General features: G+C 42.7%; 1 protein-coding gene across 1 annotated transcript; it reads right to left on the bottom strand.

Annotated features, from left to right (window-relative positions):
- Positions 1-224: 224 nt before the first annotated feature.
- Positions 225-20,126, bottom strand: aldh3b1 (aldehyde dehydrogenase 3 family, member B1). The gene is made up of 10 exons (XM_034089092.2): positions 19,918-20,126; positions 12,373-12,542; positions 6,677-6,787; positions 5,623-5,743; positions 4,301-4,386; positions 3,649-3,730; positions 2,587-2,979; positions 2,181-2,347; positions 1,582-1,681; positions 225-1,107 (listed from the first exon to the last, which is right to left on the bottom strand). Exons 2-10 carry the CDS (start codon positions 12,532-12,534, stop codon positions 920-922), a joined length of 1,410 nt encoding a protein of 469 aa, XP_033944983.1. The 5' UTR covers positions 12,535-12,542; positions 19,918-20,126; the 3' UTR covers positions 225-919.
- Between the last annotated feature and the right edge of the window lie 694 nt (positions 20,127-20,820).

The following is a 20,820-nucleotide window of genomic DNA, read 5'->3' as shown; positions in this document are numbered from 1 at the left end:
AAGCTACCGAGTGTGACTACTGACTACTGTCACGGAGTGGGCAGGGGGCGGTTTGGAATTGGGCCTTATTTTCCCCATCCATTGGACTCCTTTGTTTACTTCCTGCACCAGCTAACCGATTAGAGCGGAACAAATGAAGAGCTTCTTGAGCATTAAAGCACGGGGACATGTCAAACTAGAGGCAGAATATGGGTGTTTGCTTTTTCAAACAAATTGTTCATCAATAAAAGACGATGTTTTATTTATTAGTAGTATTTCATGTAAAACAGTATAAAAATGTACAGTGTCAAGTAACCCAATAAGGTAAAAAAACTAAAACGCTGTAATCCCATTCTCTATTTATCCAGATCAAAATATCAGTGTATTAAACAGATCAGCCATTTTAAAAGGTTTCACTCGTAAAATAAAGCTGTACAGTATCAATGACTTCAAATGAAGTGTGGATGTATCAAACTCAATAGAAATACACAATATAATAGTGGCAAAAAGACGTGTCATGCTAAGAGATGGGGCGAAACACCCAGTAATACACGCAACCATCACATGATTAATCACTGTATATCCCAAACAACACACACACACAGAATCAGGTTTATAGCCTCGTAGGCGTACACACACATAAGAGGCAAGCAGTTGTCAAAAAGGAACAAATATATCACTTTGAATCCTTCAGAAAACATGACTGAGGTTAACTGACCAGCGGTACTGCTCGGCATGAGACAGAAACACATTGGGGAAATACAGGAGCTCCATCTGGGAAAAGAAGCGCCAGCATTAGTCCGTGCTCATTATAGAGAGGTGCAGGAATCAGTTCTAAAACTATTATTCAGCATTTTACCACATCGGGTTCCCTCGTCTTCACGTCAACTGCGTTTGAACGTGTATAGAGTTACAGCAGATGCCTTAACAAGCTCTCACTTCACATGAGTGAGCAGCTGGGTTTGGCAGAGGTGGTCCAGCGCAGCCAGCTCAGCTTGTCCTCTGTGTAGGGGGGGTAGCGCAGGCCGTTGAGTCTCTCCAAGGTCCACCCCCGCAGCATGACGGCCCTCTGGTGGCTGAGGGTCTCAAAGCCCCAGCGGCCATGGTAACTGCCGAACCCGCTGGCCCCTGGAAGGAGGGGTCAGAACCGTGATCCAGCATCTTAAACAGCCTCTTTTCATAATTAAGTTAATCATTATTTTTTAGAATCAGAATACTTTTTTTATCCCCGGAGAAATTGGGTTACAGGCCAGTTGCTTCATTTCAGAAGGAAATAAAAGATAAAAAATATATAAGAAACATTTTCATGTAAACATAAGAAGTTAAAGTAGTTAAAATGAACTGCAAACACTAAGTGTCCTAAAATCAGCTGTTGCTAACAAGTGACTAAATTAGACTACTATACATCATCACGCCAAACATTAGCCACCTTTAGCTTGGCGGTGGTAAAGTGGTTTGTTTATTGCCTAACGTTAGCTTTTCACTTCTGGTGACTCCATTTAGGCTTCAATTATTATAACAAATTATGTTCCCACTGAACAATGTGTGTGTTTGCCACAGATCCCAGTCACTGTACATGTACTGTGTGTGTGTGTCCCTTACCTACACCCCCGAAAGGCAGCGTTGGCAGCGCCATGTGGATGATCCCGTCATTGGAGCAGAATCCTCCGCTGCTGCTCTTCTCCAGCACCGTGTTCACCACCTTCAGAGCGGAGACAACATGGCGTCAAAACAGGGACAGCAGGATGTCGAATAAAAAAAGAAGCTGAATAGTGATCTCCGCATACCGACTGCCATACATTCCAGAATGGTAAATTAAATGATTAATCACGTTACACACCCAAAGTGGACTATGACTGGAGATATGATGGGGATAATCCATGGAGAGTATTACATGTAATGAGCATGTACACTCTAAAGGAGAGAAGGCTCGATGCGTGTCAGGCATTAGATCGTGTCTCTTTGCAGAACTATCGCAAAGTTCAAATCTGGACCTAGTTTTATAAAGTGGGTAAAAACTCTGTATTCGAGTCCACTCGCCTCCATCAGAGTCAACACATCCATACAGATCTTAAAACGTTGCATTGGAACGAGGATGTTTGCTATCACCTCTACTGTTTGTTTACTTTTGCTCACTCTCTGGATATAAAGTAAACGTAGATATCAAAGAAAATGCGTCTGAGGTGTTTCTGTGTACTTACAGAGGACTCTTCAGAGAACACGTAGAGGGCCAGTGGCTTCTCTTGGCGGTTGATTAAGGCGATGGCTTCCTCCAGAGTCTCTGCGGTGAGGATGGGCAGGAAGGGGCCGAAGATCTCCTCCTCCATCAGAGCGTCATCTTCAGCCACGTCCACCAGCACTGTGGGAGCTGACACAAGCAAAGAGAGATTTATAAACACAACATTCTTCAAGTTCCACAAATAAAATAATATATGTGAATATATTAAAAAAGCGAATATCTTTCGAAACTTTCGATCAGGCATTTGTGAATCCAGTTTTTATTTGTGGATCTCAAGTCTATGTGTGTTTTGCATTTTACACACCGTTTTGCGACTCACTTTCCCACTCATCTGAACAACATGTTCATTTACTTGTTTCTCTACCCACCGATGTACTTGCTCTCCTCGTTGCTCTCTCCTCCCATCACCACCTTTCCCTTGGACCTCTTGAGCAGCTCCATGAGTCGGGTCCAGTGTCTTGGGGACACGATGCGTGGCAGGTCGGCGGAGCTCTCGGGCTCCTTGCTGTAGAAATCCTCCAGGGTTTGTCTCAGTGCGGGCAGCAGGGCGTCCCTGGTGGCCTTCGAGCACACCAAGAAGTCCGGAGCCACACAGCTCTGGCCCGTGTTAAAGAACTTTGACCAGGCGAGCCGGCGCGCGGCGTAGGGGATGTTCACCTTACCGTATATCAGGCACGGACACTTCCCACCCAGCTCCAAGGTCACAGGGGTCAGGTGGTCCGCGGCCGCATGCAGGATGTGGTGAGCCACGGCCTGAGAACCTGAGTCAGAGGGAAGGGTTCATGAGCTTATGATAATGTGGCTGCTCGTACTCCAGAGATGTAGCTCCAGACCAAGTGATGGAAGCATGGGAGCAGAGAGAGAGATGGAAACACGTAGGAGGCGGGACTTCGTTCTTTCCTATGAAAGTTGCTCAGTAGCGCATGAAACTAAATATGGACTGACTGTAGGTACAACAAATACCCAGAAATCTTAGACCAGGCACACTTGCATTTTCCTTAAGCCCCGCCTCCAGTCCTCCATCACAGCTTAGTCAAATGAAAGACAGATTTAAATTCTCCAATATTCAAAGACTTGTGGAAGATCAATAACAGAAGTTCATTAAATGCAGGGTGATAACAGCAGACTATGTTATTTTGAAATAAAGACAAAACACTGTCTTCCTCTTACAGCTTTGATCAGTTGAACGCACCGGGTATCCAGACAACATGAGTTTCTACTTTATGAAAATACTGTTTCAGCATGAACCACATGTGTAGATGGATTCGTGTTGCGCACCCTCGATAAATTGTTCATTATAGAAACTTCTAACCCAAATCTGGTAATAGCAGTGGTGTTTTTTGGATCTTAGCCCTGATATGTTCTTAGCTCAAGTCCACTTTGGGATGTTTTGTGTAAAGGACATATGAGAAGAATGACTCATTGTTTACCTGTGTAGAAGATGTGGTCGAATCGGTTCTTCAGTAGAGCCTTGGTCTCCTCGGCTGCCCCGCGGACTACTGCATAACAGTCCTGTAGCACAGGATCATACAAAGTACTGTACATATATACCGTACTTTTCGGACTATAAGCCGCGACTTTTTTCCCCATTTTTTGTGTACAGCTAACGGCCACTAGGGCACCTCCTAGATCTATGGATTTTACAGGTAAAATTAACCACCTTTAACACTATGGGCTCTAGGACCGGTCCGCGCCTGCCACCTTTAAGCGGCGGGCTCCAGCAGGAAAAGCTGGAGGCCGGAAAAGAGTGAGACAGGTAGCGCGCCAAAGTAAAAGTGGAACCGAGAGACAGAACGAGAGCAAGACAGACGGACAGTTTAGCTGCTGCGGCTTATATGCAGGTGCGCTTTATAGTCCGAAAAGTACGGTACTGTGTATAGTGTTGATTACTGTTCATTGTACTTTAAGTTCATTTTGATGTAAATACTTTTGCTTAAGAAAGAGTTTGAATGCAGGACTTTCCTTGTAACAGAGTATTTAGCATGAGTCACAAACAAAGATTCTAATCCTTCTGTTGACGGAGAGTGTTATAGTGTTATACTTCCTGGATTCAAACCATGTACAATCTTGCTGTTGCTTTACCTGAGACATATATTTTGGGATGAGCTCTGCGACAAGAGCATCTGTGGCGGCGCTGACCTCTGAAGGCTTGAGGATGGCACAGTTACCTAGACAACAACATTTCTCAGTCAGTACAGGAAGCAGAAATCCACACGACCTGTTTCAGGAGGTGAGAAATGCTCTTTAAGACCCAGAGTAAGACCCTAAGCCACGTGTTATCTTTGCAGTCTGTGCATGTGGAGCCCCTCAGCACTATATCAGGGACCCTATCAAAAGGCAGCACATATACTACAAATGTTTAGGATCAGGTTTCTTGTTTTGACAACTGCCTATTACATTGGAACAGAGTGTCTTGATGAATAATGACCTTTACAGAAGAATGAGGAAGTAGATGTATAATGGTGTCACGTAAGGACATGCTTTTGTCTCAACAACACATTCAACAGATCAATGACGTCTATTACACAAGAAGCTACATACTTGATGTAAAATGATCTCTCAGGATCCACTCTGAGCTGGCAGCCTGTCTGTACAACCAGGACACCCGTACACTGACCTACTAACTCATCTCTTGCCAATAGATAACTAAGACACAGACGCACTACAAGTGAATAACCAAGCCGCTAACTGTGTGGCACTTCGACCTACAGCTGGAACAATACAGAATGTAAAATCAAAATGGATCACATGGCTGATTGGAGTGTGTAATATTGCAGAAAATAAGATCTGTGGCAAACACGCTTTAATGATACTCGTGTTTTGTTCAGCAGGATAAACACCACTTTTATAATAGTTGAAGCTTAATTGAAATCAGCAGAAGTAATAAAACATTGGCTACAAACAAACTACATCGCGGTCACATGACTTCACATCACCTCCGCTAAGCTAAAGGGGGCTAATGTTTGGAGTAATGACGTTTTGTAGTCTCATTTCAGCAACCGCTGAGCAGAAACCCATTCCAAACACCGTTGACTAAGGGACATGGAACCTGGAATTGCTAAAATAGTAACTTATTTCTGGCCTTTTTGGTACTCTATCAATGCTCTCATCATGTTGTTGTTGCCAACAACATGCAGCTGTTTACTGTGAAATATTAAAGTCAGAGACTAGCTGGTTAATTTAGTAACTTTTACACTCAGTGGTGTGGAAATTAGTCTTTAAACCCTAAAATGAGTTTTCGCTCTTCAATATATTGTATATTTGGCAGCCGTGGCCCAGGGGTAAAATAGGCATCCTATCAGAGGGTCTTTCTCCCATAGGCGTGTCTGCGGTATTGATGTGTATGTTAGTTGCTTTAAAAACTGTAATACGGTAATACTGTGGTGATACGGTGTGGACCATACCTGCACCAATGGCTGCGATCAGAGGTGAGAGGAGGAGCTGCAGGGGGTAGTTCCATGGGCCGATGATCAACACCACCCCCAACGGCTCCCTCCGCACAAAACAATCATCTAGCTTTGTGGCCTGAAAATGGACAAAGACAAATAAATGATAGAGCAAAGGAAAACTATTTTTTGTGGGTATATATATATATATATATATATACACTTTACAATCATACATTTTTTCGAGGACCGAATAATAATTATATCAACAGTCACATTAAAACAGTTACTAAATCAGCCTACTTTAATCCTACTTTAATCCTAAAGAATATATCTAGGATTAAAAGACTAATGTCACAGCAGGATTTGGAAAAACTTGTCCATGCTTTTATCTCCAGTAGACTCGACTACTGCAATGGTGTCTTCACAGGTCTCACTAAAACATATATTAGAAAGCTGCAGCTGATTCAGAACGCCGCTGCTCGAGTCCTCACTAACACTAAGAAAGTGGATCACATCACTCCTGTTCTGAAGTCTTTACACTGGCTTCCTGTGTGTCAAAGAATAGATTTCAAAATACTGCTGCTGGTTTATAAAGCACTGAATGGTTTAGGCCCAAAATACATTTCTGACCTCCTGCTAAATTATGAACCATCAGATCTCTCAGGTCTTCAGGGACTGGTCAGCTTTCTGTCCCCAGAGTCAGAACTAAACCTGGAGAAGCAGCGTTCAGTTATTATGCTCCAAATATCTGGAACAAACTCCCAGAAACCTGCAGGTCCGCTGCAACTCTGACTACTTTTAAATCCAGCAAGAAGACTTTTCTTTTTGTCGCTGCTTTTAATTGAACTATTCATATCTTAGACTGCACTGTAACTTTTATGCATGTATTTTTTCTTTTAATGTTTATTTTATTGTCTTTTTTTTTTAATGACTGAATTTAAATGCCATTTTCTTAATGTCTTTCATTTTTGTAAAGCACTTTGAATTGCTTTGTGTTGAAAGGTGCTATATAAATAAACTGGCCTTGCCTTGCAATAGCCAGTTTTAATAAATGCTATATTAACCCTACCAGGTTCTTGCTGACGTACTCCGGCTGCATCCAGCTGTTCAGGTTAGCGATGGTGAAGTGCAGCTCATTGATCACCATATCCACCTCAGCTATGACGGACTCAAATTTGGGCTGAAGTGCGAGAACAACAATAAGAGAGGCAGGTTAGTTCTTCATAATATTCAGGACTGCAAACCCCCAAACTGAAGGTTAATAATGATCAGCTAGAAAGGGAAGATACATCCTACAGTAGGTCGCATTTTAACTTCCATCATTCACTTCGTTAATAGTGAGCATCACAAGGGCTCCCTCGACAAAATCGCCTTTTGGCTGAAACTTTAAGTGGGTATCCCGCATGGGGGGTGTTAGAGAATGGGTCCACAGGTTCAGCTGGTGGGTGAGGTTCCTCTAGATCAGTGGTTCTCAAAGTGTGGTCTGCGGACCACTGGTGGTCCGTGAGCACCCCCTAGTGGTCCGTGAGTATATCGGTAAAATGTCACATTTGAAATAAATTAATTAATTTAAGTTTTCCGCACTGTCGCGGGAATATCTCCGCAATGGAGCAAGCTTAAGTTTCACTTTCGATTGCATGATATAGCCTAGATAAACACCTTCATCACACATGTTGCCACTTGTTTGTACCATTTTCAGGCGATTTGTAAAAAACGATGTGTTTTTGGATATTTGTGGAGTTAGGTGGTCCGCGAGTGTTTTTTTATTGGTTAAGTGGTCCTTGGTATGAAAAAGTTTGAGAAACACTGCTCAAGATCAGTGCTTCTCAAAGTGTGGTCCTCGGACCACTGGTGGTCTGTGAACGCCCCCCAGTGGTCCGTGAGTGTATTGGTACAATTTCACATTTGAAATGAACATTTATCCATGCTGGAAGTAGATTTAGATGTTAGGAGTGAGATAGAGATTATTATCTAAATATGCATCCGATAAAGCATTGCATGAAGTCTGTTGATGATCAGAGGCTGTTGTTGGGGCTGCAAAAACTCTTTTATTTTTGTTTTGTAGGCAGACCATGCAGGCCAGCCCGATGGTCACCAGGGTTCATGTTTTAATAGCATTTAAAAAAAAAAAAGCCCAGGCGAGTCTAACATGCGAAAACATGGCTTAGACCTCAGAGTGTTAAACTTGGGCCTGCGACCATAGTTTTACTGTATTTTGTTTTGAAAATCCACAGCGGAGGTTTGTGTCGTACTACATGCGGTGTATTTTGCATTTCTCTCAGTTGCCAACGATCTGGCTCGGACATAAACTCCGTAATAAATGTAGTCTACATTTCATAAGAGCTGTAAAACCTATGAGCATTTTAAATCGCATTTGAACTAAATGCTTATATAATGTATACAGTGGGGCAAAAAAGTATTCAGTCAGCCACCAATTGTGCAAGTTCTCCCACTTAAAAAGATGAGAGAGGCCTGTCATTTTCATCCTAGGTATACCTCAACTATGAGAGACAAAATGAGAAAGAAAAAAAATCCAGAAAATCACATCGAAAAGATGCAAAATAAGTATTTGCTCAATAACAAAAGTTCATCTCAATACTTTGTTATATACCCTTTGTTGGCAATGACAGAGGTCAAACGTTTTCTGTAAGTCTTCACAAGGTTTTCACACACTGTTGGTGGTATTTTGGCCCATTCCTCCATGCAGATATCCTCTAGAGCAGTGATGTTTTGGGGCTGTCGCTGGGCAACACGGACTATCAACTCCCTCCAAAGATTTTCTATGGGGTTGAGATCTGGAGACTGGCTAGGCCACTCCAGGACCTTGAAATGCTTCTTACAAAGCCACTCCTTCGTTGCCCGGGTGGTGTGTTTGGGATCATTGTCATGCTGAAAGACCCAGCCACGTTTCATCTTCAATGTCCTTGCTGATGGAAGGAGGTTGTCACTCAAAATCTCACGATACATGGCCCCATTCATTCTTTCCTTTACACGGATCAGTCGTCCTGGTCCCTTTGCAGAAAAACAGCCCCAAAGCATGATGTTTCCACCCCATGTTTCACAGTAGGTGTTCTTTGGATGCAACTCAGCATTCTTTCTCCTCCAAACACGTCTAGTTGAGTTTTTACCAAAAAGTTCTATTTTGGTTTCATCTGACCATATGACATTCTCCCAATCCTCTTCTGGATCATCTAAATGCTCTCTAGCAAACTTCAGACGGGCCTGGACATGTACTGGCTTAAGCAGGGGGACACGTCTGGCACTGCAGGATTTGAGTCCCTGGCGGCGTAGTGTGTTACTGATGGTAGCCTTTGTTACTTTGGTCCCAGCTCTCTGCAGGTCATTGACTAGGTCCCCCCGTGTGGTTCTGGGAGTTTTGCTCACCGTTCTTGTGATCATTTTGACCCCACGGGGTGAGATCTTGTGTGGAGCCCCAGATCGAGGGAGATTATCAGTGGTCTTGTATGTCTTCCATTTTCTAATAATTGCTCCCACAGTTGATTTCTTCACACCAAGCTGCTTACCTATTGCAGATGCAGTCTTCCCAGCCTGGTGCAGGTCTACAATTTTGTTTCTGGTGTCCTTTGACAGCTCTTTGGTCTTGGCCATAGTGGAGTTTGGAGTGTGACTGTTTGAGGTTGTGGACAGGTGTCTTTTATACTGATAACGAGTTCAAACAGGTGCCATTAATACAGTTAACGAGTGGAGGACAGAGGAGGCTCTTAAAGAAGAAGTTACAGGTCTGTGAGAGCCAGAAATCTTGTTTGTTTGGAGGTGACCAAATACTTATTTTACCGAGGAATTCACCACTTAATTAATTAAAAATCCTACAATGTGATTTCCTGGATTCTTTCCCCCCATTCTGTCTCTCATAGTTGAGGTATACCTAGGATGAAAATGACAGGCCTCTCATCTTTTTACGTGGGAGAACTTGCACAATTGGTGGCTGACTAAATACTTTTTTGCCCCACTGTATTTGTATTGTTGATTAAATGTATTGTTGATTTACTGTGTGGCGAGGAGATATAGGTTAGAAGGTTAAGCTGTCATTATTAGGCTGTACTTTGTTATATACTGTTGGAGTGGTAAGCCGGCCTATTGTTTTGGGATATTTGGGGAGTTAGGTGGTCCGTGAGTGTATTTTATTGGTTAAGTGGTCCTTGGTATGAAAAAGTTTGAGAAACACTGCTCTAGATCAGGGGAGTCCAAACATTTTTCACTGAGGGCCACATACAGAAAAACATACAAAGGGCTCGATACTTGAATATGCTTTAAGAAAATAAACAGCTCTTCATAGGGTTTCGTTTATTTAGTTACAAAAAGTGTTAGCAGCTCGTTCCTTAAAACAGAGGCTTCAGATTGATTATAATAAGGGGAAATATGAAGGGAATATTTCAAGCAAGCTATGTAAATAACATATTGGGATTTTTTGCATCAATACAAATGTTTTTAGCTTTAATTGACTGCATTTATTTGAAAAGTGGGCTTATAACCACATGAACACTACTGTGTGATATATTTACACTGAACAAAAATATAAATGCAACACTTTTGTTTTTGCTCCCATTTTTCATGAGATGAACTCAAAGATCTAAAACATTTTCTATATACACAAAATAACCATTTCTCTCAAATATTGTTCCCAAATCTGAAAAAATATGTGATAGTGAGCACTTCTCCTTTGCCGAGATAATCCATCCCACCTCACAGGTGTGGCATATCAAGATGCTGATTAGACAGCATGATTATTGCACAGGTGTGCCTTAGGCTGGCCACAATAAAGGGCCACTCTGAAACGTGCAGTTTTGCTTTATTGGGGGGGTCTGGGGGGGTCCGAAAACCAGTCAGTATCTGGTGTGACCACCATTTGCCTCACGCAGTGCAACACATCTCCTTCGCCTAGAGTTGATCAGGTTGTTGATTGTGGCTTGTGGAATGTTGCTCCACTCCTCTTCAATGGCTGTGCCAAGTTGCTGGATATTGGCAGGAACTGGAACACGCTGTCGTAAACGCCGATCCAGAGCATCCCAAACATGCTCAATGGGTGACATGTCCGGTGAGCATGCTGGCCATGCAAGAACTGGGATGTTTTCAGCCTCCAGGAATTGTGTACAGATCCTTGCAACATGGGGCCGTGCATTATCCTGCTGCAACATGAGGTGATGGTCGTGGATGAATGGCACAACAATGGGCCTCAGGATCTCGTCACGGTATCTCTGTGCATTCACAATGCCATCAATAAAATGCACCTGTGTTCGTCGTCCATAACATACGCCTGCCCATACCATAACCCCACCACCACCATGGGCCACTCCATTCACAACATTGACATCAGAAAACCGCTCACCCACACGACGCCACACACGCTGTCTGCCATCTGCCCTGAACAGTGAAAACCGGGATTCATCCTTGAAGAGAACACCTCTCCAATGTGCCAGATGCCATCGAATGTGAGCATTTGCCCACTCAAGTTGGTTACGACGACGAACCGGAGTCAGGTGGAGACACCGATGAGGACGACGAGCATGCAGATGAGCTTCCCTGAGACGGTTTCTGACAGCAGAAATTCTTTGGTTATGCAAACCGATTGTTGCAGCAGCTGTCCGAGTGGCTGGTCTCAGACGATCTTAGAGGTGAACATGCTGGATGTGGAGGTCCTGGGCTGGTGTGGTTACACGTGGTCTGCGGTTGTGAGGCCAGTTGGATGTACTGCCAAATTCTCTGATACGCCTTTGGAGACGGCTTATGGTAGAGAAATGAACATTCAATTCACGGGCAACAGCTCTGGTGGACATTCCTGCTGTCAGCATGCCAATTGCAAACTCCCTCAAAACTTGCGACATCTGTGGCATTGTGCTGTGTGATAAAACTGAACATTTTAGAGTGGCCTTTTATTGTGGCCAGCCTAAGGCACACCTGTGTGTGCAATAATCATGCTGTCTAATCAGCATCTTGATATGCCACACCTGTGAGGTGGGATGGATTATCTCGGCAAAGGAGAAGTGCTCACTATCACAGATTTTTTCAGATTTGTGAACAATATTTGAGATAAATGGTTATTTTGTGTATATAGAAAATGTTTTAGATCTTTGAGTTCATCTCATGAAAAATGGGAGCAAAAACAAAAGTGTTGCATTTATATTTTTGTTCAGTGTATATATATCTATTTAAGAATTACAATATAAGACAAGCACAAGTTTCAGGTGTGGGCCATATTCCATTATACTTTTGGTCCTAAAAGTATAGGCCCGGGTGCTGCAGTTGGCACCCGGGCCGTAGTTTGGACACCCCTGCTCGAGAAAGTATTAGAGGCGGCCTTGACAAAGAGCTAATGGGATTTTTTCCAGTCTGGTATTTAAGGCTGTATTTTATGTTGTAGAACAAAATCAAAATAACTTGTAAGCTTGTAATAATGACATTTTACAACCTTAATTTCAGGCATCTAAATAGTGTTAAAAAACAAAATGCTGACTCACTCTACGGTCTCCAGGGTGGGGGCTGAGAGCCGCTATAGAACATGTTCAGTTTAACCATCATCGGGACGGTTGCTGCGTCACGCGGCCAGGCCTTTGGCTGGTTGTGTAAAGATGTGTGGTTTGTGTATGTAGCTGTGTGTGTGTGTGTGTGTGTGTGTGTGTGTGTGTGTGGGTGTGTGTGTGTGTGTGTGTGTGTGTGTGTGTGTGTGTGTGTGTGTGTGTGTGTGTGTGTGTGTGTGTGTGTGTGTGTGTGTGTGTGTGTGTGTCACATGAGTGAGCAGTGTTGTACCTTGGCGAGGTCTTTCTTCAGTGCATCTAAAATCTGATCTTCATTTTCTGTCATCAGGGACATGAGCTGTTTTAGCTGAGCTTGACGGAACGCCTCTGGTACCGTGATACCGGACCGAAACGCCGAGCGCAACCTGTCCAGAATCTGGCTGTGGGTCTCCATCCTTTCACCTGAAAAACACACACAAACAAAAAAGCATGTTTAACAGAAATATATACATTGAAGAGGCCCTATTCTGCTTTTTGGGGTCCTCCCTTTCCAGTGGTGTGTTCAATAGGTTTTATTTGCATGTAAATTATGTGAAAAGGCTAAAATATCCTGTGTATTATGACGTGTCTTCCAGAGTAAGGAACTCTTTACTTCAGGTCCACTTCGGCAGAACAGCAGAAATGTAATTTGTGCTATTTCCTGGTGCACACTGAGACAGCAGGTGGCACATTTTAATGTAACCCACGCAGTGGCAGCGCCAGAGATTTTCTTTTTGGGGTGCTGTGGGGTAGCTTGACGTTTCATAGAGGGTGCTCAAACATGTGGGGTTTCCTATTTCTTTTTTTAATATTGAAGTTAAAAGCATCAATCTGGTGCACTTTGAGAGCAACATGAAGAAATCTATGGATACATCTCTCAACACCCATATGAAACAGAACTGTAAACAGATTTTCTATTTCTTTATGGATATTTTACAAATCACTCCCCTTTTAAACTCTATTCTTGTTTCATACCTGTTTTTCATTCATTCTCTCGCGCACGCACACAAAATGGCTCGTGCTGCACACACACAGAGCTGAGGTTGAATGAAACACAGAGACCCAGAAGTACTTCTACTGTAGCATATTATTTTCGAATCAATCATTTTTCAAATTATGAATTTCACAACAACAAAAAAAGACACTGTAGAGCCGATGAATGGGAGTCGGAGGCGGCGTGTTTAGTATGGAACTCCACACTTTATTTTCCATTAGATTTACAGAGGAAAGAATAACTTGCTACCTGCTACTGTCAAGCTAGAATGATAACAACAACAAGGTACACTCTCCAACAGGTCCGTGGTGCAACACACACTATATACCACGGTGAATTCTGTCCCATAATGTTCCACCACAACACATACATTTATTGGGGGTGCTTAGGGCAGTGGTTCTCAAATGTTTTCTGTCATTCCCCACTTTGAACAGGTGGGTTAATAAAATGTTAGGCCAAGCTTAAAACTGTCAAATGTATCGTTCTATAACAGGGGTCTCCAACCTTTTTTAGGATGAGAGCTACTTTAAAACAATAAAACAAGTCGTGAGCTACTTTTACTCCTCTTTGTTTTTCAGTGTATATAATTACAACATTTTAACATTATTATATGTTTACCTTTAACCTTTGTGTGTTGTTTGGGTCTGTGGGACCCGTTTTCAGTGTTTACTAAAAGAACATTTATGCAATTTAATTATTTTTAACCTGCAATCTGGTGCACTTTGAGCACAAAATGAATTAATGAATACAGCTCTCAACACTCATATGAAAGGGAGCTGTATACTTGTCCTCGACAACTTCTGTAGTCCTATTCAACCACTTGTTAACAACCATCGTTTTTCAGACACGTAAACTCTTCAAAAATCATCATGTCATAGAACAAAACGTGATCCGTCTCTTATATTTGTGTCAACCACAGACCTTATTTCGAGCTATTTTCCGAAATCCTATGGAGAAATCCCATTGGAGGGAACAAGTCCCCAGGAACTGCGCCGGACTCTGAGGAAAATATGTGTTGTGGCCAAACGGCGGTACTACACTTCCGTATCAGTTGCTGGGCCCGGAAATACTAACATTGGGAAAGAGACGTCTGTAAAATCGTTGGATATTTTTTTTAAAACTAAATAAACTACCCAGTATGAACATTTGTATAGCCCTTATTAACATTTGGTCCACAAGTTGTAAAAATGTGCTCATAACATTATTCTGAGTTATTTTCCTCTGCATTATGAACGCGGATCTAACCCACAGGACCGCGCTGCCCGACACGTTCATGTGACGTGTTCAGTACTACATGAGTACCTTTTTTTTTACCTTTACCCATGGATGCACAATAAGAACGGATTATATGAATACTTTAATGACGTTTCGCTCGCTCAAAAGTTAGGCCATTTTGTCTTCATGCACTAATGAGCGACTCTCATAGGAATGGTGGTAAAATGCTAACTCACTACCGGGTTTTAGGACTCGTCACTGCACCTCTCTATAGAGAGGCGTAGTCCCGCCCATCTACTTCCTATTGGGACATGGGACATGGGACCTTATTTCGGAAAAATTATGTATTGAAGTCAATGGGGAGAGAAAGATTATCTTTCGATCCCGTTTGATTTGTGTCACGAATTACACATATGATGTTTGTCAATCTTAAACAATTATTTCCATGTAAAAAAAGTCACAGTTTGTCGTAAAACTGTTGAAATATAAGACTATGAAAAATACACAACTAGAAAGACTACAAATCCCAGAATCCCGGTCCTGCATGCTGGCTCTTACGACTGCTGAAGCACCCCCCAGGATTGCCAAAGCACCCCCTAAGCACCCCCAAGAAATATGTGTTTTTTTTCTTTCTGAAAATTATTATTATTATTTTTATTAAATTAGAAAAATAATTGATTACATCAATGCAAATGTGAAACAAACACATTTTTTACCAAAAACATAAAGCCAACACAGGTGATATGATTAGGCCAATGGCCAGCATCCATTCGATTTTTGACCTACCCATAGGCTAAATTACTTTGTGACACTTGAGTGACTTCCTGTTAGCTAGAGCGCCAAATTATTTGCCAACAGCAAAGTGAAACATTTATCGTTTTTTAGTCCTTAAAAGTCCACGTGTGGACACTCAATCAAAACCACCTGAAAGCGAGAGGGATTCTGCACATAATAGCATATAGTCCATGGGCCCATACCTGGATTTCCACTTATCGGTACCACCCACGGTGGCACATTTTAGTGAAGTGTTTTCAAGTGGCATATATCTATAGATGATATTTTGGTATGATAGACATTCCAGAGTGGTAGCTTAGTCATAGAAATCAGCTATTGAATACAATGGCCTGAAGTGCCAAATTCGAAGGTGTAAAATGTGGCTTGAATGTACATATAACTCAAATACCAACATGAAGTCAACCATTTAATGGCTAATGCATTGTTCTTATGGTGTTGTTTAGTTAGACAGGTCATTCTAAAGTAACTTGGACAATATTTTAGCCAAATAAAATTATTATTACTTGAAAAAAAAACATAAAACATGGAACTGCATAACATAGTTACATGTACATGTCTGTAGTGTCTAGCTTTGACCAGCCAACTAGACAAAGTCAACTATACTACCAGTTTTACATGTAGAACTCCTTCACAAGGTCAAGAAATATTCATGGGGGCAAGTCTAGTTTGATTTACTTACATATTTACCCAGTACTTGAGTATACATCAGTTTATACTCATCGACAGTGACTTGCCATGCACTTCATGGGTACTATACATTCATCTGAAGTTGTACCGGTATGACTATAAAGTCCAGACCATTGCCTAAACAAAACATTGTCAGTTCTCTTCATCATCAGTGTCAGACTCGTCCAGTTCCACTGCGACTTCGTCCTCATCTTCACTTCTCTGGTTGGTGCATGTCTGCAGTTTGCACATGTCCGTGCACTTCAGTTGGTTCTCCAGGCACACACAGGCTGGAAGTTTGCAGATATGTGCACACTTGCAGGACATCAGCTGCAATACTGCATCAGGTGCCGGTGATCCCTGCATCCATTCTATTTCCAGACTGCCATCGTCACCTGTAGTCCAGCCACAGCCCTTGGGGTCTGGCACAACAGGTTCACTCACAAGACAGCGTCGCCAAATCGCGGTCTGATAGTTCGTGCGGAGGACGTGCATGTGCAAGCAATCCTTGCATGGTGGCAGTTGGCTGGATTCCACCTCTCCCCGTTGTGCACAGAAGAGTTGGTAGCGGAGTTCATTGACATCAGAGGTGGTGGATGAGGATGCATACAACCGGCAAACAAAGTCCTGCATCTTATCAAATAGGTCAGCAGATACATCCCATGCTTCACCAAGACGCTTGAAGGCCTCCTGGTAGGTCTCATTCTCCTTCAGATGCTTCAGTGCACTTAACTTTCCACGACCAGCGAATGCACTGACCGTGTCACACCCAGTGAGAGCATGTAGTCCAACAAGACCTTGGCAGACTTCCTCGCCCAGGGAGCTCGCTAGTTTACCAATGTCTATGTATCGTGTACGATTCTGTGTACCACACTTCTGATACAGAGGGCAGGCCATCGTCTTGCTGAAGCAAAGGCACAGTATCAGCACATCAGTGTCTTCAGCTGTGATGATTATGGACCCATAACCATCCCCTGAAGCATGTCTGGCATGAAGTAGCATGCGCGTATCAGCTTCTTCTTGGGTTGATCTCAGATCTTGGATTTCATGCCAGTGATCCTTGGTGATCAGGTAGCATGCCTCGCCACAGGTCACGTACAGCGACTTGTCCTGGAGCCTCTCTCCAGTAAAGATGCTTCTGCACTTCCTATGGTAGGTGACAGGTGGTATGACATCATCTGGCAAGTCCTTTGCGATGTCTAAGATCGGTGCATGCTGTCTGATTTCTGCTGCTCTCAGCAGGGTTTTCCAGGAACTAATGTCTTTTGGTGATACCAGGGTTGAGTCTTCATCTTGAGATGTGCAATGGATGAGGCACTCCAGGCGTGGCCGCTTTGGTGCCGTGCCGCTGGGTCCTGCCTCTGGGACTGAAATATTAACTTAATCTTAACTATACATCTTTACTAAAAATGTATGTCTACATACCGGTACATCAGACGCAGTGTCCGATAACATGTAAAATGGCAATAACATGCGGCTCCAATAACATTATCTGAAAAGCAACAAAATGAGCTTCTTCCCCAAAAATCTGAAAATATATTCCAAATAGAACATACAAAGCTTATATAATATTCATTCAGGCAAGTTTCATTACCATTTTCCACATAGCAGGGACAAACACAGAACATACCGCCAAACTTTGTAAGTGACAAAATGCGTTATTTGATCAATAATGGGGTAGCATGTAACTCCGCTAAGCTACTCAGTTGGAAAGTCTATCATGGCTTAATGTACTTATATGGACCCTAACAAAATGGTACCACAAATGTTTTGCCACCTCGGGTGGTACCGATATTTGGTCTGGCCCATGGACTAATAGCCTCGTGAGTACAAGTAGCTTACTTCTGGGTCTCTGTGTTTCATTCAAGCTCTGCTCTGTGTGTGTGTGGCACGAGCCATTTTGTGTGCGTGCGCGAGCGAGAGAGCTCGCGCACCGGTGGTTATCTACTGGAGATCGTTGTGGTTAGCATCTGGTGCTAGCTAGCCAAGCTAACGGATATAAGGAGCTTTTTCAACAACAAGGTGGAGGGAGAACTCTCTCCTGTCAAACGGAGAGTCTCAGATAACCTCAGCTCAGGTGAAGTAAAGGACTCTCAGTGTTTAGATAGTTAACTTTAGTCTAGTTATCTCAGTGGGTCTCAAACGGTTTGTTTTAAAAGGGGAGTGATTTGTAAAATATCTATAAAGAAATAGAAAATCTGTTTACAGTTCTGTTTCATATGGGTGTTGAGAGATGTATCCATAGAGCTCTTAATGTTGCTCTCAAAGTGCACCAGATTGATGCTTTTAACTTCAATATTTAAAAAAAATCTTCCCGGGGAAACATGCCCCCGGACCCCACTAGAGGAGGTGAGGACCCTCCTAGAGGAGGTGAGGTCCACCACCCACTTGTAAAATTAGCACTTTACCCCTGCTTCCACCTATATGCCGTGAGCTGATTATCGTGCCTTCATTGTAACAGTCGCGGGTAGGCTACACTGTGTGGGGAGTATTGCAGTAGAAAATTCAACGGTAGCGCTGGTGCATTAATGGGAAACCCTTAATGTTTGAGCAACCTCTATGAAACGTCAAGCTACCCCACAGCACCCCCTAGAGAAAATCTCTGGCGCCGCCACTGCGTGACGACCGTCTTGGTGTAGATGTAGTTCATTGAGCGGTTTCACACAAAAAGTGTTACTTCAAACCCTTTTCCGGGGGAGCGCCATGGGACCTTATTTCGGAAAAATTATGTATTGAAGTCAATGGGGAGAGAAAGACTATCTTTAGATTCTGTTTGAATTGTGCCACGAATCACACATACGATGTTTGTCAATTTAAAAGATAAGTTAAAAAATAATGATGTGTCCTACAACTGTGAAGTTAAGACACTTTTTTGTGTGAAAACACTCAATGATCTACATCTCCCGTCTCGCACCACACACCAAGACGGCACATTTGACTTCTTTCTTTCAGAATGAGGCAAAAAGTATTAAACAAGGTGAAAATCACTTCAAGTCTAGGCATGTTGAGAGCCGTACATACATACACAAAAGGGGAGTTAGTCGGTTCCGTAAGAGCCAGCATGCGGGACCGGGATTCTGGGATTTGTAGTCTTTTTAGTTGCGTATTTTTCATTGTCTTATATTTCAACAGTTTTACGACAAACTGTGACTTTTTTGACATGGAAATTATTTTTTAAGATTGACAAACATCATAGCCTATGTGTAATTCGTGGCACAATTCAAACGGGATCGAAAGATAATCTTTCTCTCTCCATTGACTTCAATACATAATTTTTCCAAAATAAGGACCCACGTGTCGGAAGTAGATGGGCGGGACTTCGCCTCTCTTAATTTTAATAGATTAAATAAATACAAATCCAGTTCTAACCATAGACTGTATATAAATGGACGTAGTGTCTGTGACGTCACCCATAGGATTCTGCAGAGTTGCAGAGAAACCCTTACCCCCTAATCCCACCAGGAGTGTCTGCTCTGCGGCGTTTTTAGCGATCTCTAGTCAATGGGTGCTATTCCACCAGACCCGCTGCGCCGCGGCTCGAAGCGTCCCAGAAGCTCCTCGCCGCAAGGAATGACTAAAATATAGGATAATTTGCTCCCGTTTAGCATTATGGACGTCATAGCCATAGACTATAAAAGTCTTACCCAAGGCTGAATCATAAACTAAAATGTATATGTATGCATAAAGAGTTACGTCCTTAGCTGGCTAATAAGTAACAAGCTAAACTACCAAGCACACAAACACCTGCGGGGAACGGGGATTAACATGTATAATATTATCATTTTAGACTTCTTGGAAGTTCTGTTAGTAGGTGGAATATAACTATATCGATAATAATATTTATTGCATCCATGGGTAGAAACATGTTTTTTTCTGCTGTAAAATTGGGCATTTTAACATGGGGGTCTATGGAAATTGCTCCTTTCTGAAGCCAGTCTCTAGCGGCCCATGTATGAACTGCAGTGTGTGGCACTTCCGTATTGGCGTCCCGGCTGTTCCCCAGAGTTTGCCGCTTGGTTCTAACAGTATATCCGAGAATTGACACTTAATTTCCATGAAGCCTTTCACACAAACGTCGGTTTACCAGCACCAGGGGAAAAAAGAGAGTAGCGAAGAGAGTAACGTTACCTGCTGCTGTGTTCCGAGGAGATGGTAGGGAGGACGTTTAAGTTTCTAGAGTGTTCCCGGGATTGTTCTCTTTTCTAACACCGCTCGACCTGGCAGTTCCTGTGACAGGGCGTGGGGGGGGGGGGGAGGTTGTGGTTCAGCCTGAAAAACGAGCTTCCAACCTGTCAGGCGAGAGACACACCGGGCGAGCTATTGCTACACTAACTACGGAGCCCGGTAAGGGACAGCAAGAAATGATGTCGAACATTTATCAAGGTGATAACCGTGATAACTTCATTTCATTTCATTTAAAACCTTTATTTATCCAGATTGGTCCCATTGAGATCATAGATCTCTTTTTCAAGGGAGACCTGCAGCATATAGATTCCACATGAAACATAAAACAATAAAGGACATTATACATTATATTTACAGGATACATAGTTATAGACATTTACAAGTGCCCATTGTATCAGCAAGCATTTCATTTTGCCTAGCTTTAAAAACATGCAGAGGAATGAGATTGCTCAGTTTCAATTCTTGCTGAAGATTGTTCCAAGCAAGTGGAGCTGCGCACATAAAAGCTGTCTTACCGAAGACAGTCCTTGCTCTTGGCACATCTAACAAGACTACATCATGTGACCTCAGACAATAGCTGCTTGCAACTCTCTGTGTTATCAGAGAGCAGATATAATACGGGAGTTTACCCAACAAAGCTTTATAGATAAACGTGTACCAGTGACTGAGCCTCCGTACAGAGAGTGATGGTAAACCTGCCTTGGTATACAGTGTACAGTGATGTGTAAGCGCTTTACAATTTGTAACTAGTGGTACTCTCCGATTTACTACTTTAGTTAAAGTAGCAATACTACATTTTAAAAGTACTTCGTTACAAGAGAAAGTCCTGCATTCATAATCAAAGCC

Source organism: Pseudochaenichthys georgianus, chromosome 8 (assembly GCF_902827115.2).
Source record: "Pseudochaenichthys georgianus chromosome 8, fPseGeo1.2, whole genome shotgun sequence".
In the NCBI taxonomy this organism is placed as follows: domain Eukaryota; kingdom Metazoa; phylum Chordata; class Actinopteri; order Perciformes; family Channichthyidae; genus Pseudochaenichthys; species Pseudochaenichthys georgianus.
Note: the sequence above shows the minus strand (reverse complement) of the source record. Positions and strands in the feature narration are given on the sequence as shown.

Bases quoted from the DNA above. Each gene is read 5' to 3' on its own strand.
- aldh3b1 (XM_034089092.2), bottom strand. From the start codon at position 12,534: ATGGAGACCCACAGCCAGATTCTGGACAGGTTGCGCTCGGCGTTTCGG. The intron at 5,744-6,676 runs GTAGGGTTAATA...GTCCATTTTCAG, and splicing joins AGTACGTCAGCAAGAACCTG to GCCACAAAGCTAGATGATTG. The intron at 1,682-2,180 runs GTAAGTACACAG...TCCGCTCTGAAG, and splicing joins TGTTCTCTGAAGAGTCCTCT to GTGGTGAACACGGTGCTGGA.